Raw genomic sequence first — 27,854 nt, forward strand, 5'->3', positions numbered from 1 at the left:
CTTGTTTTGTTTCCACTCAATTTCCAAACATCAAGGTCTCGCTCAAGTTCAGTTTTTTTTCCTGTTTTATTTATAACGTTAGTCTTCTGTAATGTACAGGCGTCATGAGTGTTCATCAATATGTATAGTCTTTTACAATATCCATGGATGAAAATGAGTGCATTTCCCTTTTGATAGCCCTGAAAACAGACCAAACAAAAGCTGAAATGACAAGTGTACAAATGCAGTCACCCTGTTTCAATAACTGGAGAGTTTTCCAGCTCGTCTGATTCAAGTATATCACGGTCAAAAAAAAAAAAAAGAATAAATAAAAGAATCATAAACACCATGCGCCAAAAAATCTAATAAGGTAACACCAAGACAGATATTGCACCATTTGATGGCACGTACCAAATGTAATATCTTGGCAAAAGAAAATTCATGATGCATACATCAAATACTTATAAATTCGAATTATGCAACACCAATATTCACAAACAAAAATCCAAACCACGGTTCTGTATATACAGTATATTTTCTGCTAATCCAAACAAAACAGCAACAGATGAATCAGAATTAGTCAGAAGGAACAAATACTTTCAAGGTTCTTACTAATTGTACCCATCAATAATGCGACACACATATATTTTAATATACATGTATATTTATATATATGACTCATGCCCTTTGTTCCTGAGTGGTTAAGTGCAATGTGCATTATTTCTGATTTCTCTCATAAAAGAGGATACAAGGATGGATTGTTATAGTTGCGTGACGAGGCTGTGGCTCTGGCCTTAGAGATGCTGCTTACTGGCTGATATAAGAACACTGAGTTGCAGCAGCTGTGATGTGTGTGTTCAGATCATGTTGTTCTTCTTCAGCACCTCCAAGTACTGCTGTGTGGCTCTGCTGAAGGGGTCCAGCTCCACCCTCGAGACGGAGCTCACCGGGGACAACTGCGCAGAGGCGACGTCCAGCTCTGCTGTGGCTGAGGACGAGAGAGAGATGGCGCCATGAGGCAGGAGCTTCAGGTCACATCCATGATAGCATTTCCTCGATGAGACTTTTTCTGTGCCGGGTATTCCAGCTGCAGTGAACTCACCGTTGTGTAATTCCTTTGAGATGTTTCTGTCCAACTCATTCTGCATCTGGAGAAAAAGAAAGTTGCCATTTGAAATGAAAACTGAAAAAAAAACATGCCTTCAAAATAAATATTTACACAAATCCAAAAAGATGCAGGGATGATTTTTCATTACCAAACACAACACATGGTAAATGAAAACATTACTGCAGGGAAATCTGAACTATTGTGTGCAACACAGCGGGACACGCATAGCATGCAGACTCTGCTTCAGTGTAGGATTATTATCACAGGTTATTTCATGTTGCCATTAAATCTCACTGCAGGTACAGTCAACGTTCAACTCAAGTCATCTGCCTCCACTAATGATACAAATATATAGATAGAGAGATATTCATACTGAAGATGAATGCTTTTAGTTGAATATAAGAATCACACATTAAGGAAACACGTCTCTGCCTGTTACTATATGTTACATATTATATATATATATATATATGTAACATATAGTAACACTTATATATAGCATACATACATACATATGAATCTGGCTAGTTATTGATTTTTTTTTTAACTCAGCAGGTTGTTTTCTTCTGTAAAATCTGGACACATGCTTGTAGGAGATGATTTAAGGAGACATATTAAGCTTTTTCAGTTTCTTCCTTTGAGTTTGTTATATCATTTTTGTTTGTGAATGTAAAATATCTGTAAATCCATCAATGGATACTATAAGGAAAGGGTTTTCCCAACATTAAAGCACGTAAACCTTTTCTAGTTATAAGACACAATTATGAAACTAAATGAGCATAATAAGTCTCCTGTAAATGAATCTGACTTGATTTTTTTAAATCAAATAGAAACAGGAATGTGGGATGTACAACTGGCTGTGTTTGAACTACACTGATAAAATCAGCTTTGGAAGACAGCATGAAGAAAACCAACTGAAAGACTTAAAGAGTGTTTTTACAAGAAGCAAATACAGAAGAAGTAAGAAGAAATAGGCCCGTATGAAGAAATAATGAGAATAACATATTATTAGAATTAAGTTGTAATTCAGACGAAAGTAGCATTTCAACAGAATTAAGTAATTAAGTAATTTAGAGTGAAATCCAAAAAGCCACAATCAAATGTTCCTGCAGGTTGCAGTGATGAAACCTTTTGAGACTTTGTTATTTTTAAATTTATAGATTTAGCAAATTTGACTTATTTTTGTAATCTGGCGAATATGTAAGAGATGATAACATATTTATGTTCGCTTTGACAATTTGTCATTTTAATTTAAAAAGGGTAAACCACCAGGACTCAGCTCTGCATCACTAATTTGATATAGTTCTAACAGTTGTTGAGTAGTTATCATTATTTGAAAAATAAATACATGCATCTAATTGGAGTAGTGGGAAAGCTCATGTGTTTAACATCTGTATTTTCCACTGTGTAAATCCTACATGTTATTGTTTACACACACACACACGGCAAATAATAAAAAGCTGATTCTAGTTAATGGGAGCAGAGGTTTAAATGTGAGGCCACCAGCACAGTGAAGGCAACAGCAGCCGGTCAGACACTGAGCTCAACACATCTACACACCTGGTTATGAGTCTGGCTGAAGAGAGGAGAGATGAGAGACAGACTTTTGAGCTAGAAGCTAGAAGAGTGAGAAATAGAAGACAGGTTAGAAGTAGAGTCCCACTTCATGAAGCCTTGAGACAGAGCGAAGGAGAAACAATGTGTAGGAGGAAGAAAATAAAGTCAGGGATAAGAAATCATTTGGGTTGTGAAGGTGCTTTTGTAGAGGGAGGCTGGGCATTAAGAGACTTTAGAAAGCCACCTCATCAATTTCATACCTATCGTCTGTTTTCTCACAATGTGAAACATTTGATGTGTAAAGTCTCGCAGAATAAAACATCTCCGCGGTGATGAAAACATAACAACACACCAACTGGTCTATAAAAAGCAACATCTTTGAATAACACCTCACCAGTTACGCAGGAACAACACTGACAACCATGATGCTGTGGAAATGAGAATGGCCCAAAAATAAAGGAATGAAGAATATACTTCAGTGAGTGAGTGAGTGAGTCGGGTTCATGACGGTACAGACCTTGGCCAGATAGTCCTCCTCCCTGCTGTTCTGCCCATACATCCCAGGGCTGAGGAGGGACAGGCCCAGGCCAAGGCTTCTGTTCAGGGACCCCAGTGTGGCCCCGTAGTTTGCCGGTGAACCCAAAGTGCCCACGTCCAGCGAGGGACTTCCAAGGCTACCGTTTGCTATGCTGCTGGTGAGAAGAGACCGGCTGCGCTCGTTCAGCAGCTTGGAATTGGCTTCAGTGAGCCGACTGTTGGCCCTGCAGACCAAAAAACACAGATACAATTCAGGTTGGTGCCTTTGTCTAATTTGAATGTGCTGCATGCTGTTTCTCAGACTCATTCAATATATTAGGAATACAATTAGATGTATTACTTTATCCAAAGGACAAATAACACCAGCGACTCTTGGAAAAGAGGCAACTGCAGTTGTTTTTACAAGATGATTTGTATAAAATCAGACACCTCTAATAGAGCTCAACAGGCTGGTTCCAAAATCTGATTTATTTTCTGTATAGAGATTTGAATCATCAGCCAAGCTACAAGATTGTGAAGAAATGTTAAATGTTCTTGTGGAAGCCACAAGTTTGGATGATCTCAACTGTTAAACGACAAATGTTGTTATTCACATTGTCAAGGAGCAGTACTACACTACCTGCAATCTGCAAGTTTCATAGTGTCATCTCTGATTGGTGGAGCTTACCGTTACCATGGAAATGTTAACCACCACTACTAAAATCACATGGTATACGATGGGATAGATCAGTGTTGCATAACATTTACCACAGAGCAACCATGAAGTCACTTCCATGTTGTAGTCTTTTATAAGGAAAAGAGTCCAAACAGGGGAAAAAGACTTCAACAACATTCAATTCAAGAAGAAGCATTGGAAGTCATTGGAAAGGGATCATTCACAATGGTTGCATGGTTCCTTATCACTTTTATGTGCACAGCCGTGTAGCTTTTCCTTTTTCCAATATAATTTGTAACTGAATCAAATGTTTTCTGATCATGATTTATCTCGTAGCCCGTCGGTCTGGTTCCAGGCTTAAAAACTTTTCATAAAGATAACCTGAAATGTCAATGGAGAAAATGAATGGGAAAATTTCCTTCAGGAACCAGAGCCGTTTTTAAAATGAGTGGTCACTGTCAAACATTATTTATATTACAATAAATCAGTGACGGATATCAGATTTTGAATACTTTGCAGAGACCTGCAGCTGGACCTTCTTATCACTGTGGTGAGAACAAGCTGGTCTCACCTCTCTAGTTTGGCAGCCAGGGACTTGCTGAGGCGCAGCTCCTCGGAGTAGAGCTGGCGGTACCGCTCGAGCTCGGTGCGCGTGGACTCTTTCTGGTTAAGGCTGTCTTGCTGGGTGTTGCGGGCGCGGCCCAGTTCACCATCCAGCTCCCGGATCTTCTGCTCCAGCTGAGAGCGCAGGTTAACCTCATTTGCCGATTTAATCTGATCTAATGCTTCTTGGGAAGCTGCCTGGGACTGGGACATAAAAAAACACAATCATATTCAATCAGAGTTATACGATCAAATGGTCGCTTCAGTAGCAACATTGGACATACTGTATATGCACAACAACTAAGTTATTCAGTAAATTATCTGGTCTCTTATTATACATTTTTTCTGTTGTATACGCTATTTGTCATTACTATAACAAAAGATTCGGGTAATCACCAAATTTTTCCCAGTTAGAACTGTTACCTGCAGGAAGAGGTTGACCTGCTCCAGCTTCTGTTGTATCTCTTGACGGGCCCTCTCCTCTGTGTCACGGCGGTACTGCTCCACCTGGCTCTGCTCCATGTGAGCTGTTTCCATTCGTCGCCTCAGGTCCAGTACCTCCTCCTCGAGCTGCCTCTTGCTCTTCTCCAGCTGCTCGGTGCTAGGGCTGAAGCTCTTCAGGGAGGCCAGCTGATCCTTGAGCTCCCCGATCACCTTCTCCAGATGACTGCTACGGGACACTTCCTTCTCCAGCTGCCCCTGCAGATCGTCCACCTGGGAGAGGAAATGATGGGGGTCAAAGGCTGTGGTATAACACTACACCTTAATGTCTCTGTTACCAAGTGGTAATATTTGGTGAAATCCCAGTTTCAGGCAATCAAACCTTATCTCTCATTCGTCCACCCTCAGCCTGGCTGTGTCTGCCCAGCTCCATCCTTATGCTGCTCATAGGAGAAGCAAAGTCTCCTCCACCGGTGTCATGGTCCCTCAGTTTCTTCTTAGCAGTCTTTAATAGTGTACGCAGCCTTAAACACATATATGCACAAATACTATAAGTAATCAATAACATTACGGTTGCAAAGAATCCGGCAAAAATAAATCATTCACAATGTCGTGATCACAAAAAACAAAAACACTACATAAACACCAGAGATAAATAGCAATTTAGTTTAAAATAATACAAAATGAAAAACATGTTCTCTTACACCATATAAAGACATTGGTGCACCACAGCACATAAGCCAGGAAAGACTGCACTCTACTGGATCCTACTTTATGTCTAAATGGAAGGAGAAGGCGCTGCCAAGGGTGAGGAGAGCCAGAGGAGGACGAGGGTAGGAGTCACCTGTACATTTCTTTTTGAAGGTCCGTGTTTCTCTTCATCTCTTGATCCAGACGAGTGTCTACAGCCTTCTTCTGCTCTGCTATCTTTTTGGCTTTCTTCTTCTCTATTTCCATCTGGAACATCAATATCAGGAGGCACGGTTAAACGATGTATAATACTCATATTACAACTACTAATAACAACCATTAACAAGTAAGCAGCACCAAATTTCACAGACTCACAGATATCAGTCACCTAAATGTGTCTACATCTGTTTTTTCTCATCAAGATCCATGAATTATCCACTGGATTCTGCCCTGAACCCATACAACATCCTTGGACCAACGTTCACAGAAAACCGTTCAGATGTTTTTGTATAATCCTGCTTACAAATAAACCAACCAACAAATAAAATAATATTTAGCTAATGTATAACTAAAGCCCATATTCGACCCTTATAACCCACTTACATCCAGCTTTTTGTTTGCAATGGGAATGAGAGGGAAGAGAGACAAACTCCTACTGACAATGGGAAGAGGGTGTATTGCCTATCTAAGCATGTGTTTACAACACCTACGTACACCCCCTAATTTTGGTGGAAAAGAGATTTATTATCACCTGAGTGTTCAGTTCTCCTTTTTCCTTTTCGAGCTCTGCCAGGCGCAGTCCTAGTTTAGAACGACTCTTCAGCTCCTCCTCCCACAAGACCTGAGAGTCCTGGGCTGTGTGAGATAGAACACTTTGCTTCTGGACCTCACAAAAAGAAAGACAAGAAGTTTAATTATTAAAAATACAGTTGTGAATATCGATCGGAAAAGAGGAGGTTCCAGTCAGATTGTTACTGTGATAAAATTTCTGATTGATCAGTTAGCCAAACATCCAACTGTTCTTTCAGTGCCACCAACCTCTCTATTGAGTTGATCTTCCAAAGTCATCTTACTGCTTTGGAGGTTTGTGACCAAATCCTCCAAATGACCTCTGACCTACAAAAATAAAGAAAGTCATTGTACAAATATAATAATGAAAGATGGTTGGTTTTTAATACGAGAGATATATTTAAGAGTACATTTTTAGATTTAAGGAATTAACATGGATCATGCAGGAGGACATGAAAAAGAGGAAAAGACCCCACATACCAAAATCAGGCTTAGAGGACACATTTTAGTATCACCAAGAAAACCCCAAAACCTACACCAAGCTATGACTACAGCTAGAAGTTTGGATTCCTGATCAGACAGCTTGTCCAAAAAGTGCTTTTCATTTTGCAAATACATAAAGAATGACTTTATATTTAACATATATAAAAGAGGTAAATCCACACAGAGTAACTACGTCTACATCCACAATACCAACCCCTTCTCCAGGTGAGCAGTCAGATAGCTGGAAAAGATTGGATACCTTAAAATATGATAAAAGACTTGAGACTTTAAAATCTGTCATTTTAATTCATCACACGTTTCACTAAGTATGAGATTACTGAGATATTGTAAGAATTTTTAGTCAAACAGAAGTAGACATGGTACCGTGAGGATCCTATTTAAAATATGGATGTCCATGTTACTGGGTTATGTATTCAGTCACTCACCAAGACAGCTTCCTGAGCCCCTTTCTGAAGAACTCCAATTTTGTTAGACTGTTGCTTTGCAGCCGCCTCCAGTCTGGCATTGTCTATCTCTAGCCTAATGGGACATTAAACAGAAAACACAAATCCGTAAGCTGTACATCACAGTGTGCATACTCATTACTAGAAAGGTGTTTACATATATTAGCTCATGTGATTATTTTGTTTTATGGGGTTAGTGTAATTCATATTATTGATTGATACCTTAAGGGGTCCCCAGTTACGTTTGGCTGAAGCACTGTTTACCCCTGAAATTCAAAGGTGTTTTGTGGACTCCATTACTTCACCCTAACCCTCCATTGGCATAGTGGTGAGTAGATAAAGAGTGAACCATTTAAGGTAAGGGTAAGGCGCTGGCTAGAGAATACATTTATGCCAATGAGTGGCCTCACTAAGCTAGACGTACAACTGTGTGTGTGTGTGCAAACAGCATCAATTTGTAAATACCTCTGCACAGCTTCCTCCAGCTGTTTGATGGTGGTATCAGAGGCTGCTGAGGCCGACAGCGCCTCCTGGAGTTTCTGAGCAGCAGTGATGAGCTCCTTTTCCCTTTCATCGAGGCCGCTCTTCAGACTGTTAATACGTTTCTCAGCCTGCACGTAGTTGTCTTCACTCTCCTCCAACTAAAGACAAAAACAAGAGAAAGCAGCCCATCAAAATTACTGATAACTAACTATTTATTTAAGAGGTTTACTTAACCCTTTTTAACACTGCTGGTATCAGAGATATAGTGTGTCTATGTTGCCACAAGGTGTCACTGCTCCCTTCCTTTACCTTTCTCTTCAGCCTGTCAATGTCTTTCAGGAGCCGAGTCTTCTCCTCCTCCAGGTCATTGCGATAGCGCGTGTTGACCTCCAGAGAGGCTTCGCTCATCGACAGCCTCTTGAGTGAGTCGGCGAGCTCCTGCTGCAGCTGCCTGAGGTTATTCTGTGCTCAGGCAGAATCCAGAGAAAGAGAAGATTGAATAGATGTACAGGGATATCCTCTACTGGCATGTACTTATATTACTAAAAGTGGGTCTTGAGGAAGAGGTTGGTTAATTGTATTACCCTTCAGTCCTTAACTTACCTCTCTTTCATTCTTCTCTTCCTCTAACTTGTAGATCTGATCTCGGAGATCAGCAGCCTTACTGGCAAGCTCCTTATTTCTCTCCTCCACTAGGTGTACCCTCTCCTCGCTGTCGGAGCGCAGCTTGGACAAAATGTCGCTGAAGCGCTCTTGGGCATCTGTCACAGCACGGTCTTTTGCAACACCTTTGTTCTGGGCCTCCTCTATCTGTTGCCGCATTAACATTCCCTCACTTTGGGCTTGGGCTAGCCGCTCCTGTGTCGCCTCTAGGCGAGCTGTTGAGCGGCTCACCAGCTCCCTCTCGGACTGAAAAGCGGCTTCTAGCTCCTTGGCACGTGCAGTCGCCTGGTCCTTCTCCCGCTGTAGGACATCCAGCAATAGGCCCTTCTCAGTCAGCTGCAGAGTGACCCGATGCACTTCATTCTCCAAGCTGTTCGTAGAAGCCTCGGCCTTTCCCAGCTTCTGGGACAAGCAGCTGACCGCCTCACGCTGAGAGGTTGCTTCAACTGTAGAGAACATTTATCAGGAGTCAGTTAAAAGCTCCCACTTATAAAAGATTACGAACAAAAAGATTCATACACAGGCAAATAATCCAACAAACCCTCAGGCTACAATTTATACAAATATATTTTTGTTTTAAAAGTAAATGATAGTAATAGATCCATATCTGTAATAATTAATTTCCATACTAACACATATTAAGGGACTTTTCACATACACTGGTTGTGTTTCTCTGTGTAAACAGGAAGCAGATTATCTACTCTGCAGCCAGTTGCCTGCTTGTATAAAATACTATGAAGGAAAAACAACAATGGTAAAGCTAATAGAAGTGATTTGCTTTCATAAAGAGGTGGAACTGTTATTGACAGTAAATGTTTACAACATTTTGCCTTCACCACTGGTTCTCACGTTGTGGCTGAAAAGAGCTAATCAGTAATCAAATACGGGAAACTGCTTCATCATTTTTAAACGTCTCCTCCTTTGCAAGTCCAGACAACAATATACAAATAAAACAAAGCCTGAAGTGGTTCCAAACTTCTCCATTTTAGGTGCTTTAAAACTCTGGAGTAACCTTATGGTTATGGCCCTCATGGTAGAGAGGAAATACCTTTTGTGTAGTTACACTCCAAATGGGTTTGATTTAAATACAGTAAAGAGTACGCCAAGAGCGACAACCATATCAATAGTTGACTACGTCAAATCTGTTTCTCAGTGGCAAATAGGTAACTCTTTTAAATTTGATCTTCGTTTAAATTCATGTTCATAAAGGAATGAGGCACATTATATTATTAAACTCTCTTAGGATTAGTGAGCGTTTAAGTTATTATAAAGTTTAGCATGGCATACCCAGCCATTCAAACGATCACTAACCTGTGAGTTTGTCTTTTAGACGCTGATGTTCCTCTTTCTCCCGGAGCAGAGCTTTCTCTGTGTCTGCGTGAGCCGCTAGGCAACGCTCTGCCTCCTTTACTGCCCCCGCCAGTCGGGTACGAGTAGACTCCACCTCTACATCCAGAGTTTCCCGAGTCTGCCGCTCATTTTCCAGGCGGGTCGTGATCATAGCTAACTCAGACTTCAGGGTGGTCACCTGGTTGTTGCAGTTGTAGACAGTTTGGGTCAGGGCGTCCCTGTTGAGTTTGAGATCTCGTCGAAAATCTTCTAGCTGCTCCTTGAGAGCCTCGTTCTCCTCCAAAATGTGGCTCTCTTTGAGATTGCTGTTGGCCTGCGAACGCTCCAGGTCAGTTCGAAGGATGGTCAGCTGCTCCTGGAAGTTCGTGTTCTGCTTGAGCAGCTCCCTCTCCCTGTCACTGGCTTCAGTGAGCTGAGACAAGGCCTGGATAGAAAACAGAAGAAAAAGCAGGTCAATTTTGCCTTGAGTTGGCTGGTTCTCTTAAAAGTTTTGTCTTCAAAATACATTATTTATCCCCGGAATTTTAAAGATACTAATATGAATCTTCTGTCTTCAACACCACACTGTATCACTGTTTTACGATATACAATATGTTCCAAATCGATATATAACACGATGATTACCAGGATTACCTCGTTGCTTTTGCTTCTATTTCTCTTGTTCTCCTCCTCTATCTCCTGCTGTTTATGCAAATGGCTGTCGAGCAGATTCTTCTGTAGCATCCTTGCACTGCGCTCCTGAGCCAGCAGTCTCTGGGTCTCACTGTGGTCCTCCTCAAGCTACATACAACATAACCCATGGAAGAATCACATATACTGTATGGAAAACAAACAACACCACCTGCACAAAATAACACACTCCAGAGCATCATTGTGAATTCTAAATAAATAATAATAATAACTATAAGGAGTATTACTTAATGTACAAAATACATACTGTTTGAATGAACTGCTCTATGAAAGTATCAGTCAACTCAAGATGGGCTCTTCTAACATTCATACTGATTGCTATTATAATGACCAAAAAACAATATTAATGCTGTGAAAACAGAAAAATGTCACCCTGCACCTGTTTCATGTTGTTGACCAGTGTTCTCATCTCCAGCTCCAGGTTCCTGAGCGTCAGCTCTACCTTCTGTCTTTCCTGAACCTCTAACTGATGCTGCTCCTCCGTCCTCCTCAGCTTATCTCTGGTGGTGTTGTACATCATGGTGGCATTGCGGCGATGTTCCTGCTCCTGTTTCAGCTGAAATCTGTCGCATGCAAAATACAAACGGCATTAGAGTTACAACAATTACTTTATGTGCGATTCACAAAATCTGAGGAGAGACCAGGACAATGTTTCAAACTTTGGAGGAAAGGAAGTAATTCTCACTTGAGGTTTGTAACTTCGGTTTGCAGTTCCAGCTGATTTCGCTCCAAGGCAGATTTAAAATCTTTAACTTCCTCAAGGGCGCTCTTCAACTCTGTTCTCTCCATTTCCAGCTGGCTCACCTTATCCGCCAGGTATCCATGGCGACTCCTTGCCTTTTGGATGGAGCGCTCATATTCTTGGAAAATGTTCTGCAGCTTCACCGTGCTCCTTGAGTCTGTGATATGACATATTTAAGTTTTTAAAGGAAACTCGAAAAAAAACTTGAACCATTCGAATTTGCTTGTATTTGACCTGATTCAGTACCTAAAGTGGCCGAGTCAAGCTTCTGAATAAGGACAGATGCATGACGATAGCCTGAAGTGGGAGAGTCGATGTCGTCAGTGGCTGTGTCTGACGACTGAGTGAGCTCATCAAAGTCTTCAGCCAACTCCTCTTTTTCTGTGTTCTGAATATGAAAACAGAACATGGACTTAATGATCAGTTTCTTTGTATTGTTTACGTAGATTTGAAAAATGCAGTTACTGGTTTACCTCATTTTTTAGTTTTCTGGTAGTTAACCTGAGTCCACGAAACACAGTGAGGAGAAACAGTGGTTAATTTGGAAAAGTAATGTGCATTTTAGGAGCTGGATTAAGAAGCTGCTGGAAGACTAATTGTATAATGCAGTATACAGTTCCTTTTTTGGAAAATCAGTGGTTAGTCATGCAGTTATATAAGAAGATAGAGTCAAAATCAATTAAGATTGCAGGCTAATCATCACCCACCACCGATATTGTAAAGGTCTGTCCAGACTGAATGCAAAGCCAATTTATAGCGGAGATATATATATATATATATAAATATCTGTTGTAGTTAGGACCAGGTCTGGACCACTAGAGCATTTATTTGGGACAAACAACAAATCAAGACGTCATGTAACTTACCAAAACCTTTGATTTCTCCCATGTCTTATTTTTTATCTTTTCTCTACTAATTCATTTAATCAAGTTTGAAAGGTTCAAAATCAGCATTAAAGATTTGTTTGCATGGTATCACTTCTTTCCATGGACCTTCGAAGCACTGGTGTCAGTACATTTCACCTTGACTTCAGCCTGAACTCTCATTACAGGTTAGTGACAAAGAAGTGAAACTGTTACACAGACGTGGCATACTGCATATATACCTTCCTTCATCGTCCGACACGTCACTTAAAGTGCTATCATCAAACACAGAGAGAGGATCTCCATTAACATGGGTGTTGGTCTGAGGGGCTCTGCTGCGCCGGGCCCCTCTGACCAGCTCCAACTTTAAGGTCTCTTCTACAGCCTGTCCCTCCTGATGGTTGCTACTGTGGCTCTGCTGGAGCAGGAGATGCGATTGCTCTGGTGCCTCGTTGGTGCTAAAAAGAGCAATAAACCTGATAATCAGTGAATTAAGTTACTTATATGTATTGATGATAAAATGTAATGAAATATGGTTTAACCCAGTAAGACCTAGGCTGTCTGAAACGCAATTTTAAATGATTTGCAGGCTAGGGGCACTGACTACAACTACATTTTCCGTAATACATTTAACCTATCCTGGGGGGTGTCTCAGCAAATGTGTCTCATCAGTCTTGTGTCTCGAAAACGATGACATTATATAAAACGCGTACATGGGAGAAGCATGCAAACGTTGCAAACTCTCTTTAAGGTTTATACGCTTATGTTGCATCAGGTCTAAATGAGTTACTTAAAGACAGGGCTCTTTCTTTGAATGTGCCATTGAAGAATAAGTTTCATACAAACAAGAGCATTACAGAATCATGTAGAGACCACACACAGGCCCCTTTTATACAGAGATCCAATTATATTGGTATTAGAAGACCTCTTGTTGAGCTTCTTTACACCGAACCATGCAACCTTATATTGCCGCCCTAGTGAGTTATTGTAGATAGAATAGTGGCTTCCTGGAATCAGAAACGTTACATGTAAAACATAATGAGAACGTAAACAAAATCAGTAATAACCTAAAGGATTAAATCACATTTTTTAATTTGATAGAGTTGTGGAAGTTTTGTTTTGAAATTATAAGGGGGACACATTTAACATCAGGGCTAACAAATGTACAATAGGAAGAAAAAACTTCAGGCTGCTGTTCCTGCTGAATTGCTCCAGTTAGTCTCAACAGGGATCCTAACCTGCTCTCCGGTTTCCCAGTACGCGGCTCTTCCTGGGTCATTCCACCAGTATCCCTGGAAGCACTGGATTTTTGCACCTCCGTCAAAGTCTTTGTCATCTCTTTGCCAACCTGAAAAGACAAAGGCAAATATTTGATAACTCGACTTGTGACACTCATCCTAACTGGAAAGAGTCGGGGCCAGCCTTTTAAGATGCAGTTTGTGCGTGTACTTGCTCACTTTGTCGTGCATAATTCAGTGTTACCCCTCCCATCTGAGACCTAACACCCAGTGTGCTAACTCTATTTGACATTTTTAGTCAGTCTCTAGAACGCACAATTCCGTACACTGCAATGCTCGTGTCAATCTGTAAAACTGAATTGTGCCATGTGAACAACACAAAAACTAGATGACGTGGAATTCAAGGGTTATTTTTGAATTCCTTGTGTCGTGTCCTCAACACATCTTGAGAATTAGTTGTTTTCTGTGTGAGTTAACACGTCAAATCATGTAGCAAAGAAAATTTAAATATCCTGTGTTTTCAGCAAAACTCAAAAAGCTGGCAAAAATAACTCTTGTCAATTTTAATACCTGAATGCATGATGACTCACTTAGTCACATCATGCATTAATAGAGAACAAATCACAACTGCACGTCTTTCAAAGGAAAATAAAGCATCACTTAGTTTGTACAAAGTAAAGATACATGCAAAGACCATGCATAATGACAGACAAGTCACAACTGGAGAACTCGCAAGACTTTCTGTAGTTTTGGAAAACAAACAAGAAATACTTTTGTTTACTACAAGTCAGTATCCAAAAGCTTCTTGAGCGCAGCTCAAATGATCTGCAGCAAAATTTACCCCAGTTTAACATGTCTTAGTTAAGGAGACACAAATAAAGCGTAAAGAGAAACATGCGAGATTAGATCTTCTACTTGAAATCAAACCTAAAGAAAAGAAATATTAAGACATGACTGACAAAAACAAGACAATGAACTTTTAACATGAAAGTCATAAGGTGAGGTGATGATGCTCGGTCAGTTTGGCCATTTGGAAACAGCTGATAAAAAAGAAATGAAATTAAGGACATGAATGAAAACAGAAAAAGAGAAAGAGAGGTGATCTAGAAGGGTCTATGGAAGGGGCGGCCATCGTCTACCTCTTGCAGGAGTTGGGCCTTTTCTTTCTCCAAATCCATGAAGACAACCTTCAGCATCCCTACCTCAAGTTTAAACCTCTCCAAGTCCTCCTCCAGTTCCTCATCAGAGACACCAGGAATAGATGCTGAATGCCTTCTTATTAAGGCGGGGCAAGACCTAGTGGCCTCCTCATGATCCTCTTCTGAACGTGCATTGTCCACCTCAGCTCCCTTTAGCGCAGCAGTTTGGTCCTTTGAGATCAAGTCCAAATGTTGTTCGCAGAACGGCCCTTGTTCGGTGTCGTCCTTTGAAAATGAGCCAACTTTCGAGTCGGGTATAATGTGACCACCGGTAAAAGCTGTGGCACCTCTGTAGCACTCTCTCTGTGCTGTGTTGAGTTGTGGTGAAGGAGACCTGCTGTCCTCCAGAGCATCATCAGTTAGTAGCTCTGGCTCCTGGTGCATTCTCCCGCCACTGACCGGAGGCGGAGCGAGCTGCGTCCCATCTTCACACCGAGAGTTGGCAGGTGACTCTGTCGGCGAGTCTTCCAGTCCAGACTCCCTTTGCTCAGGTATGGTCAGAAGGATAGTACTTCTTGCTCTAGCTGCCGGGCGCAAAATAATTTCTCCTTCATCTTCATCACTCGACTCTTCTTCTGCAGAAGTAGATTCAGCTGTGGCATGTTCCTCTTCTGCATCATCTTCTGCGGAACATCCTGAATTAAACAGTTCCCCAAATTTCTCTTTTAATTCACCAGCCACGTTCTTGAAGGTGGATTTTACTTCCCGTTTCTCCACCTCTACCCAGAGCTTCTCGTATCGTTTCTCCCATGGGCAGTCTTCCCCTGCTCCTTCATGACTGGGTTGATCTCTTAACTCATCGCAGTTTTCTCCTACACGGCCTGATGGCCATGGTTTATTTAAACCTAACTCACATGTATCTCCTGTATCATCTTTCTCCTTTGATGGCATTGGTTGACAAGGAAAACACAACACACACAAGACAAAAACCATGTTTTGATTTTAAATGACATACACAACAACACTGACATGATATTTACATATTTGCAGATATATACGGTATAAATGTTCTCCTACGATTGGGAAAGCATGGGAGATGCTGTTTTGTCTGGGCCTGAACTTGATGTGGAATGAAAATATGTTAAGATTGTGATACACAGTATTTTTTTTACATTTCTCACCTTCTGCTGAGGCCCGTCCAGCTCTTGATCCGTTTGTCTGTCTCCTGCCACTGATGAAAGCTCAGGAGAACCTAGGGAGACAGAGTGTCTCTATTAGAGGGCATTTGTGCACAAAGGCCAATTAAAAAAAAGAGCAGTGAGCCTTACCTGGTCTAACTACTGCCTGATGTTCAGATGTGTATTGCGACTGTTTGTCAATTTTGTCCGTGATGGTAGAGGCAGAAGGTGCTACATCTTCTGGTTCCCAATCTGATTCTGAATGAGAGTAAATTAATGAGAGAAAAAGAAAATGAAATCCCATGTCTGTAAACTGATAAAATAAGAACATGAAAGGTCTTTGTCGTTTTACCTTCTTCACTTTCTGGTTTCTGAGGCACCATCTTCCTTGCCCGAGGTTGAGGATGGGGTAGGAGTCGATGGGGTGTAATGCTGATGCTCCTCTGTGGTGGCAGGGGCGCTGCCGCAGTAACATCTTCATCTTGCTCCTTCAAAGCTGGATGGTTGCATTCTGGGAACTCATCGAGTCCAGGGGAGGTCATTTTACGACCTGGCAACGTTCTCTTGCTTGCCGTACTGGCTGAGTCCCAGTCTGATGCATCTGTGACATTAACACAAGAAGCTCCAGGTTAATGAACACAGCCACGAACTACATGAGTAAGCATTTTAGAATATAGGACTAGAGTTTTGATAGTTATTAATAAATGTGACTTTACTGACTCTAGTATCGGATTTGTGCAAACCTCCATTATACAATGCACTTGTACACGACGATGGGATGTGCTATAAAACTATTGTCGTAAACTGGGGTCTCAAAAAAGAACTACAGTTAGCAGTCAATTAAATAAAGTTCTATTAATCTAATCAGCTAGTTTATATTTACCAACCTGGTTTTACAGCTTCAAGACGTGTGATGAAACAAACAACAGAAAGGTCAGGCTTGCAAGCAAATGTATAACTCCCATCAAAAGCTTCAAACAGTCAGCAGCTCGTGCGTATTTAAAGGTGAAGCTTTCATTGAGTAGAGATGTCATGTTATTAGGGCCCGAGCACTGACATCAAAGGTCAGGGGAGGCCCTATTGAAAATGTAAGGATTATTATTATTATTATTCAGGCAAATGAATTGGGTTTTTGAGGGCTTTAACATGTTCAAATTCTTACCAAAATTGGCAGAAAGTTAGAAAGTGGTGACAATTTACGTATTCTGGAGGAATTTTCAAAAAGTGTAGCAAAATGGCTCAATGGTGCCCGCCGAGACCCCCGGAACGTGTTCACACCGATCTTCACAAAAATCGATACACAGGTGTATCATGACCAGACAAACAAAAAAGTCTTTAGGTGCAATTGGAAAAACGTAACAGGAAGCCTGCTATTTTGCATTTAGTGGCCATTTTTGCCATATTCCACATTTTTTTATATAATATACTTGTACCAGGGCTTTCATCAGATCAACTTCAATTGGAAACACTTCTGTGTGTTCTTATTTTTGGAAACACTGCTTAAAAGCGTTCATATTATCGTGTATTTGTCTGACTAGCACCTCCGCTTGAATGTTTCCTCGAAAACAATTTGATTTGCTGATGCTTCATGCGCTGCATGAAACTTCCACCATATGCAGCAACCGCATCAGGATGCAACGAACCACAATGCAGTTGGCAACATGTCAGCCCATTCAAAGTGAATGAGAAGTGATGCGTCCAACCCATACATTTGAGTCAGCGCAAAAAAATGTGAATGTGTAAGCATGGCTGTAAACCAATGGCGAATCAAAAACCACTACCCAAAAATTGCTAAAACTTATTTTACCTTCAAGATCATCAACGTCACCCAGCCCAAGCTCTTCCATCAAGTCTGTAAAAGAGGAATACAGTAAAAAGAACAAAACTCAATCTTCATGTAACTTAACCATTTGGAACTATACAAATCTCTTTCTTTTTTTGGTTTACCTGTCTTTCCGCCATTATTGGCTTCAAGTTTGCTCAGAACACGAAGTGGTTCCCATTTTGGCTTTTCAGTCTGGTACACAGGAAAAATATTGCTTCCGTTTTGAGCAGATCACAATAATTTTTTATTCCATTTAGTTTCTGAACTTACCGCTTTCTGTGTAATTTCATCTTTAGCATCATGTTCTTTTCCGATATCATCGTTTGCGACTACAGACGAGAAAAGACATGTTAAGTTTGAGAGGACACATTCAAAACAATCAACTCCTTCTGTGGGAAACAAAACATTGATGTGATGAAGTTGGATGAGTTAATCAGAACGTTGGTGAAAACAAAGCATTCCCATGCAAATGTGCTCATGGATTAATCAGCATGACAACAACATGGTTAGACAGCAGACGAGCATTGGGGTTCCCATGTTCTGGTTTTATTGGGGCATCACCCAGGAATTCTGACAACACCTGTAGCCATGGGTTAATATTATTTAAGCCAAAAATTAAAAGAACCCCAAAAAAGCTGAAGTCGAACCTGTGACCCTTTACCTCCCAAATTTTGGAGAAGGGGTTTATAGTCAGCAGGCGGGAATGGTTTGGTGTGTGCAGCATGCATTTGTTTATAATGATCATGAAGTGATTGTCAGGTCTGGTATGGTCAACATGCGGTTCTTCAGACCTTTGAGTCAAGACATGCATTTACCCTGGCTGCCTCGTGGCCTGTCTACACTCCTCCGAGGAACTACAGCGACCATCTTATTGCCTCCTTCTCCTCTTAAAAATGAGGGAATATATAACAAGTCTACAAAAGAAATGTAATTTATTGTTCGCAAGGGTGTTTCTATAATGCATTTCAATTTCTACATATTTGCTGTAAACAGGAAGTTTTAACCATTAACTACTGATAATATTAATACATGCATTAATGCAGATTTTCAAAGTTTAATAAGGTCATTGTTTCTGTAGCATGAAATGTTGCCTGGAATGATTTGATTGCTTTTAAAAACTAAAGGAAATGAAATAAAATGCACCTACTCTCTTTATTTTCTTCTTCAGCAGTGGACGTCTCTTCTTGATCCTGAGTAGGCAAGTTTTCTTTCTCCACCCGTGGCATATTGATGTCTTCAGAACGGGACTGGAAGGGTAAAATTGGTCTTAATGACAACACGTGTGTAACAAACTTTTAATCCCACATGGTGATTAGAAACATGTCCTTACTGTACCTCAGAGTCCCAAGAATCTTGCTCTTCTTCTCCCTTCTCTAGACCCAGCTCAGAGAGGAAATCTATTCAACAAATGTAAATGAATGAAGCTGAAACTATTGAAAAGTATTGCAAATCAGTCCATTATATTTTGACAGGCACAACAACTTCAGAATGAGAAACTGCAAGGAACTATTAACTCTCTGTGAGTCCCTCAAATTTTGATTTGACTTAAAGTCCTGGGGCTAAAAGTAAATCAATAAATGTCAAAATAATTATTTGATTTCTTATGTTAGATTTTTGTGACCAATATGACCAAATTGTTAATAACTTGTATTTTTTTATATTTGCCCACAAAGCAAGAACATCATCACCTGCATTTTTTTATGGCCATTCAATCAAACTAGTGCAGTGCAGATTGTAAACCTGTCAGTTTGGAATGGGCGGTTTGCTAGTTTTGTGGTAATGGTGGTTGCAACTTTCACTCTGAAACTGTAAAAGGGATCTCCAGTAATTGACCTGCAGCATTTAGAGACTGGCTGCAAGAGTCAGATTAGATTATTATATTTTTTGGTTGATAATAGAATTAGTAAAAGGAATGAGAACAGAGTCGTTTTTTTCAGATTATGTTTGATTCAAATCATAACTTTACTGCTCAGGAGGCAGATATTGTTCTCATACAATTAAATTATGGAATTTTGCTAAATGAACTAACACCGCATCTATGTGTCTGAGTGCCACCATGTGTACTGTTGTTATTATATTAGTAGACACAACAGCTTTTCTGTGATAATAAACGATTTGCCACTAACCTCTTTTCTTATCTTTTTCTGTCTCCAGAACAGTTGAAGCTACACCAACGGACTCTCCACTCTCAGCAGGCCGACTGTTTTCATCTGACATGTCTCCTTCTTCCTCCTCCTCCTCATCATCATCTCCCACCTGCTCTTGGTCGTCATTATCATCATCCTCATCATCAGTGGAATCTTCTTTCTGTGTTAGAAAACAGTTTAAAAATCACGTGGCATCTCTGATGAACAGAGAAGTGCTGAGCAAACCAACAATAACCATCTGAAAGTAAATGGCAATGACACAACTACATTATTTTTACAGTCCTCTTCTAGCAACCACATTACACTAGATAAACTGCCACTAGCACTAAAAACGACCTGTTGTATTCCTGATTTACCTGAGAGACGCTGTCCTTAATGTTTTTGGAGTGTTGATATAAAATGCCTATTTTCTCTGCTTCATCAGGCGAGTCTAAATCAACATCGTCAATGTCAGTCTGAGGTAAAACTGGATCAAAAAATGACTTCCCGTCATGCCTTTGGTCAGGAGTGAACTCATCATCTTGATTTTGCTCTCCCTCAATGTTGTGTGATGAGGCTCTTGTCTGGGAAACAATGGCACTTTTGTCCTCTAGTGGAACATATGCTGTTAATCTGGCTGCGTGTTCCTCATCTGACTTCTCGCCTCCATCAAGCACGTTATCAGAACCGTCTCCCACGTCAGACACTTTGACTGTGGCGCTGGCAAAATCGTACTGCAACTGCTGGTCCAAGCTGTCAGAGTCCTCGCTTGACTCCTCGCCCCTGGGGGGATCGCTTTTTATGACATTGACCAGCTTTTCTTCCTGGGGCCAGGTAGACTCATCATTTCCAACAATATCACATTTTGAATTTTCTTCATTGTTTTTATGTCCATTACCTACTTCGGTTTCTTCCTCCAAGTGCTTGTCCATTGCACTTGTAGGCCTCGATTTAGGTGACCTCACACTGGCAGGGGTAGAAAGATTCTTCTCCAAGAAGCCGCCCCTGTCCTCCACTTCATCTTTTGTCTTCTGCTTTTCTGACTCATCACTTTCATCTTCATCATCCCAACTACTGTCATCACTTTTCTCTTTTTCCAAGACAAATTTTCTCTCCATTTGTGATGACCCAAGAATTGAATTGTGCTGCTCTCCAGTCTTGTATGGTGTTACATTTGTTTTAGGAACTTTACCACTAACCGCTTTTCCTTTAGTGCAGGAGACATTATCATTTTCATCATTTTCAGAGGAAGAACTCCAATCTGATACATCTACTGTTGCTTTACCTGGTCTGCTTTTGGACTGATGTACTCCTGGAGAGGATTTAGGTTTCTCTACCATTTGCTTTGGCGAGACACATTTTGAAGATGGCACCACATGTGATGAAGAATCCCACGAGGTAACCGCATGGTCTTCATTCGACTGAGTTAATTTACTTTTCTCATTCGATGCTGCTGCTTCTTGGTGTAAATCTAATCCTAGAAAATCACTTTGCTGATCGAGCATCTCCTTCCTAACCTCATCTTCTTGTGGGAGATCATCGTCACTGTCCTCTAATGAAGACCCCCAGGACGACCTGCGTTTGTTCTCTTTGAGCACTCCTTCTTTTAATCCAGTATCATCTTCAGCATCAGAAGCACTGTGTGTATTTTCTGCACAAACCTCAGATAACATCTTTTTTTGATTATCAAGTACAGAGTTGCAACCAAATCCCACTGTTTGATTATCCTCGTCATTGTCACTGTTGTTCCTCACTGTATCACCACTGTTGTGTTTATTGCTCCAGGAGTCATCATCAACATTATCCTTTTCCATTTCTCTCTCCAACTCTTCCTCCTTAATCTTGCAAGGTGAAAGAGTCTCTGTGCCATGACTGGATGGGATTTGACCTCCTGTTGAACCCAGGAGGAAAAGTTTGTTTTGGTCTGATGACCCAAGGCTGTCATCCTCATCAGAGAACTTAGCCTCGACCCTAATGGCTGACACGACACAGTCGTCCTCCACATTTAATGTTTTTAACATTGAAAATTTTGGAGTTCCAACTGGGCAGACAAGGCCGGTATTCTGACTGTCTTCTGTTTTGGCATCTTTCTCTGAGGCATCTCCTTTATCAGGTGTAGTTCCATCGCTGTAAAAGATGTCAGTGGCAGGTATCTTCTGACCATCAGCATAGTCAATAACGTCAGGGGCACAAGCAACAGAGGGTTTTAGGATGTCTTCATATTCAGAAGTCTTGGCCTGGACAGCAGCCACACAGTTGATGTCATCCTCCTCACTTTCATTCTCTTCTTCGTCCTCTTCATCATCTTCTTCATCACTTTCCTCATCATCTTCTTCATCGTCATCCTCTTCCTCCTCTTCTTCTTCATCCTCTTCATCATCATCATCGTCATCATCTTCTTCTTCCTCCTCATCCTCTTCCTCTTCAACTTCCTCCCCAGAGTCCTCTGCTTCAGGGCTGCCCTCACGAAAGTCTGATGTTCCTTTACTGCTTGATGGTTGCTCTGAGTCTTTGCTTTCCCCCTGCTCAACTACCCTGTCTGCTTATTTTTGGGAATTCAAGACAAAAGGAGAGAAAGATGTCACAGAAATGCAGCATGCAAAGCTTAAACAGAAATATTTTACCTCTCTGTAGCTAGGAAGAGGGGTGGAAGTCATCTTGGGATCTTTTGAAAGGAAGGAAATGGGAGTGGGATCTACAGGTTTCTGCAGAGCGTTGCTGGATGGTAGGGTTTTTGGGAGGGATGGGATTCTCTGGACTCTACTTTCGCTCACTGGATCAGATTCTGTGCCGCTCAAGGATCTGTCAAGCAGTGCAGAAGCTATAGGGTAGGCAAGGACAAAAGATTACTATATAAACTACAGTGTTGACACAGAACAAAAGAAGTGAATGTTGAAGGATTATATGTACCTTCTCCCTTTTTAGATGCAATCATTCTGCTTAGGTTAACTTTTTGTGGTTTCTGAAAGACAGCACAAGCATGGTCAGAACAAAACTTAGGGACAAAAAATACTAGGAAAGGGCAGTACCAACCTTTCTGTTTAAAACCAAGTCGTCATCATCTTCAGATGAAGGCCATTCATCAGAGGCACTTTTTGAAACCCTTAGGAGGGAGCAAGAATGGTTTGAGCTGGTTAAATCAAATTTAATTGGAAGTTGCAGATCAGAAGAACAAGACTGTGCTCACCGACTTAGTGACTCTGACTGAGAATTGTCTTCAAAACCTGAAACAAAAAAGAGGAATCAAAATCAAATCAAAAAACAGCTTCTTTTAGTATTAAAACATTCAAATTGCGACATCTTGAGAGGATCTAAATTTTTAAAAGCTGAAAAAGTATTGGACACAAAGAACTACAATCTAGGCCACATAGAGAAGTATTTCCTAAACCAGTGATTCTCAACCAAGGATCACCACATAATTTCAAAAATTACATATTTTTAAGTTTTTTTTACATTAAATTAAACTTTGGGTTAATAATTATAGTGTGGCCAAAATCACATCCCATCTGATCAAATAGGAGCTGAAGAACGACAACAGTGAGTGACATTTTTTTTTTTTTTAATTCAATAGGTTCATTTCTGCTGACTATACTGGTGGGTTGCAACTCAGAAAGGTTGAGAACCACTGTCCTAAGTTCATCTACATCAAGTAATACCTCCCCCTGCTTCATTTGCTCCATGCCCTAGATCCAGTCAAGAGGTAATGCATGAGGAATGAATGAAATAATCAGAGTCAATAATGAATAGACACAATAATATCCTCACACTACTGGTATTTACTGTTACATTACAACAACCTGCACGCCTACCATCTTTGTCAATGGCTGGTCCTCCCAGAGAGAAGCCTGCTTCCACATCTTGGAAAGGACTGCCCGTTGCTCTTTTCTTCTTCTTCTTGCCCGGTGCTTGGTGTGACAGGGAGGGGCCATCGCTCCTCTGGGTGCCATGCTCAATGATCAGGTGGGAACAACTGCAAGATAGGCAAGACACTGAGGATGTCATAATATCACATGCTCTCCATATGCTGCTGTGATTTCAGGTGTGTAAATGTGATAGTAATCTGAGAGAAAAATGCGATGAATAAAACTGTAAAAAAAATGATTCCTAATAAAGATCATTGTTTTGTATCAGAAATGCCCCTTCAGGGAAATAAGTGAAGAGAAAAGAGCAGCTTACGGATGGTGCCCATTCATTCCTGCGTAGTCATCAGCTGACCATCCTTTGGAATCCTTTAGTGTTGTATTTGCGTTGAACCGCAAGAGGAGTCGCAACATAACGATTTGTCCATTGCCAGCAGCTATCATTAATGGGGACCTGCAGATAAAAATCAATGTGAATAAGAGACCATCTTGTGTTTGGTTTACGACAGGGGTTCTCAAACTTATGCAAGCTGGGCCCCCCCAAAGCTGGTTAGGGGTAGTTGGGGCTGTGCTAGGCAATGGTTCCTAACAAAACGAACAGTACACAATGTAGACAGGGACAGCACAGAATAGCATTCAAGTGCTGGTGTTTTATTTGTTGCAACACGGTGGATGATTGAAGATGTAAAGGTAGGTGTTAAGGAGAAAAGGGCTAGCTGCAGTTGGAAGAAGTTAGCTAGCTAGAAGGCTATGAGATTTCTAAAAAAGACTGGAGCAAATTACTCCTTAGATTAGGCTACAAATAGGCCTGCTGCAAGTGCAGGAAGATATTACTAAGGAAGGAGTGAATCTTTAAAAAAACTGTTTATTAAGCAATGAATATCTGAATTATAGAGGAAACAAGAGCAATAGCACAAACTCTGCAGGGTGTCGTCTCAGTGAGGGTGAGCGCTGACCATGCCTACAGTTATTTTTATACTCAGAAGCGTACATGCACCTCACATTCAAATGATAACTCTCCTCTTTTGATTCATGGATTTGATTTGTTTGTTAGTCCAGCCCCTAGCATTTCGCTACTGAGGGAGCTTTCAAACCAGTCTGTGACATTGCGCCCCCCCATGGAGAGTGTCCGCGCCCCCCCCACTTTGAGAACCACTGGTTTACGAGAACAACGTCCATCTACATGTTGAAATTGCAACATTGTTACACAAGTGATGATGGATAAGACCAGAGCATTCTTCAACCTCTGCTTTCATTTTGACCTTAACTCAGACAAACACCTGTAAACATCTGCCCAACTACTCACAAACACACAGATAGTGCACCGTTTCCTCTCCACTTCAACAGTCAACAATTGAGATAGTCTTCACTTTCCAGCTTGAAACCAACACTTACCTTTATTCATATCTACCAACCAAAAATAATCACTTTGCCCAAATGGGATAGGGGACAAAGCGTTTGTCCCCAATTAATTAGGCTTTAGTCTAAAATTTGTCCCCAAGACAGTCAGACAGACACACACATGAGAACCATACCAGCCCAGCTGCCACTGCTGTTAAAAAATGAATAAGCTACATTCAAATCATTAGATGTTTATAATTGTTACCTTTGGTCTTGGTCCAGCAAATTCACATCAGCACTCTCGTTGAGGAGGAACTCAGCCATCTCAATATGGTCCTCGCGTACTGCCACAGTCAAGGGGGTAAATCCCTCCTAGAGAATGTATTACAGTCAACAACGTCAAGAAATGGAGACGTGTCAACAGAATAGCAATACCTCATCCTTTGTGGAATTAATAAATTAATACATAAAGAAAACATGTAGATTTTTTTTCTGAATATCCTTCATTTACAAGACCTTTACAGAAGCCTGCTGACATCTACTCACAATTCATATAGTTTATCTGACACCATGATATTAACTGTGACTGTCCTAACGTATGGCTTATAGCTGACAAATAGAGCTGTTGTGGATAGAAAGACAGAAGCACCTTGTTTTGGGCGTTGATGTTAGCCTCATGCTGCAGCAGGAGGATTGCGAGGGAGATGGATGGGATGTTTGCTGATAAATGCAGGGCTGTATTGCCATTGATGTCCACCAGGTTAGGGTCGGCATGATTCTCCAGCAGCATGCTCACACATCGCTCATGCTGGGCCTGCACTGCCTGATACCGTCAGGAATACCGAGTAAGGCAAATACAGCTTAACACAATGTAGAAAGATGATCATCAAAAATATTTTTCATTTAATTGCGATTCAGCCTTCAAGTATCATCATCCAGCATTACCTTCATTAAGGCAGATCTATTTTGATTGTCACATAGGTTGAGCTTGGCTTTGCTTTCGACAAGGAATTGCACCACCTCCACATGTCCACTGGCACAGGCGATATGTAGTGCAGTTCTGTAATAGTAAAGCAGATTCAATTTTTCATGCTCTAACTAAAGCACTTTCACTGAGAAGGATCTCCTGTCCAAAATGATATCCTGATTTTAAGTTATATTGCAGAGTTACACTGCAGAGTTTGACAGACTACAGTATATATATCATAGGACATCTTCTTTGATTATGTTGATCAATGTGACATTCTATTATATTCATATACAGACACTTTTCTCTGAAGAGATATACAATAGGTCCATTATTTGAGACAAAATCCAGAGATGGAATAGAACATTTGACAGATTCTGACATGTTGAGCACCTATCAGCTTTTCCTTATTACAAGCTATTCAAAAAATTGGGGGGGGGGGGCAATTTGACTGTATATTTTTTTCTGCGCAAGTCAAAGAAAGCCTTTAACTATATCTCTTGATTCAAAGGATTTAGTTGTCTGTTGTGGAACTCTAAAATACACTGATAAAACTTTAAAATAATGTATACCAGCAAATGACAAAACAACACCATTTCATAAAATATCCTATATAGATCTATTTTAAAGAACTATCCACCCAAGACCAACTTTGAAGGATGTGACAAAGGCTGCTTTATTCCCACATACCTGTTCTCCTTGTCAAGTTGATTGACATCATTCTTTTTCGCAAGCTGCTTCAACTTTGCCACGTCGCCCGTCCAGGCAGCCTTGTGAACCTTCCCCAGGTCCTTCTCTTTCAGTTCATAGCCAAGGGAAAGCACACTACCGCTGTCAGGGGTACCGGACGGGTGTTTCTTTTTCTTAGTGAAGCTGAATATCTTCTTCATCGTGCACAGCAGCACAACACTGCCTCAGCACCTCCACTACCTGCCACTCATCTGGGGCTGGAGGATCACCGGGGGTGGCTGTCCCATCCCTAAGAATAACACGTGCAAAGCGGATTAGAAGCCTATAAGGCTGTGCAGGGGGCACTGCGGTTTGCTATATATAAGATAGAACTGAGTACCAGAAATACTGCCCTCCACACGGTCATTTAAACTGACGTAATGTCGGTTTAAAACCCATACAAAACCCCAGATCGGGTGCATGTAAAGGGAAGCAACATGCATGACGTTGGAGTATCTAATTACTGAAGGTAAACACAGCTGTCATGCTAACAGCTGTGTTTCAGTTCATGCTAAGCTACACGTAGCCTGGTTTTCTGGACCATACCTCACAAGACGTCCTCATCCGCGTCTGTTGCTCCTGGGTTTGATAAAACATGTCAGCGACGCTTTGCTTCAGTGTTTAACATGCACAGAGCCGATCATGGCCACATTAACTTCCGATTACAAACAGGGTTGTTCATTTGCACGTAGCGTTCTATCGTGTGGCGTTGTTTCCATGGTAACTGAATGTGCAAATGGCAGACCAGCGTTCCCAGTCTGAGGTTCGTCCTCTTTGCTGGTGTTCAGAGCTGTGTAAACCTCGTGTTGTGTGGTGAACAGAGCCACATCTCAAACCTCTGTGTCGAAGGAGGAAGACCCCGAGCTTCTGTCAAGCACCTTATATTTACGAGTGTCTGTTGCCTAGCAACATCACCTACCTTCGGCGGACTCCGCGCTGCGCCTCCCACGTCGTCACTTCGCGAACGATGCAAACCGCCACATTTAAAACAGGACTCAGATCAGAGCCGAGCACCAACAGGGAGCCGTGGCTGCAGCGCTGAGACACCGCTCCTGAGCTACAAGAGACTTCGGCTCAAAGACATCTGTCCTGCTCCTCCAGCGTCAGAGCAGCGGCCCCTGGCTAACCCCGGTGTAACGAACGTAGCCCTGCTAACTTACTGCTAATTAGCACAGAATTTAAATCAAAGCTGAGCTGGCTGATACGTTACTCAGCACGATACGTTTGAAAGCCGTACACATGTAGTGGAAGTATGCTACCACAACTCGGGCTAGCACTTGCAGTCTAACAAGCAGCAGTATCTAAACTCTAACACTGACCTGTTGATTGTCTGAATCAGAGTAGTTTCACAGGG

General features: G+C 41.3%; 1 protein-coding gene across 1 annotated transcript; it reads right to left on the reverse strand.

The window, feature by feature from the left end:
- si:ch211-272n13.3 (ankyrin repeat domain-containing protein 26) lies at positions 1-27,854 on the reverse strand. Its single transcript, XM_062389663.1, has 44 exons — positions 27,420-27,854; positions 26,462-26,750; positions 25,750-25,864; positions 25,454-25,627; positions 25,070-25,176; positions 23,780-23,917; positions 23,413-23,573; positions 22,791-22,827; positions 22,637-22,706; positions 22,514-22,565; positions 22,228-22,424; positions 19,604-19,784; positions 18,813-18,874; positions 18,625-18,724; positions 18,293-18,391; positions 17,748-17,806; positions 17,600-17,669; positions 17,460-17,504; positions 16,005-16,253; positions 15,803-15,910; positions 15,656-15,726; positions 14,538-15,413; positions 13,336-13,445; positions 12,340-12,555; positions 11,708-11,735; positions 11,481-11,622; positions 11,178-11,391; positions 10,872-11,055; positions 10,436-10,582; positions 9,764-10,226; positions 8,393-8,898; positions 8,099-8,251; positions 7,772-7,947; positions 7,289-7,382; positions 7,057-7,083; positions 6,609-6,686; positions 6,322-6,456; positions 5,725-5,837; positions 5,263-5,404; positions 4,863-5,153; positions 4,408-4,643; positions 3,162-3,405; positions 1,082-1,127; positions 1-967 (listed from the first exon to the last, which is right to left on the reverse strand). Exons 2-44 carry the CDS (start codon positions 26,659-26,661, stop codon positions 837-839), a joined length of 7,047 nt encoding a protein of 2,348 aa, XP_062245647.1. The 5' UTR covers positions 26,662-26,750; positions 27,420-27,854; the 3' UTR covers positions 1-836.

Source organism: Platichthys flesus, chromosome 6 (assembly GCF_949316205.1).
Source record: "Platichthys flesus chromosome 6, fPlaFle2.1, whole genome shotgun sequence".
NCBI lineage: Eukaryota > Metazoa > Chordata > Actinopteri > Pleuronectiformes > Pleuronectidae > Platichthys > Platichthys flesus.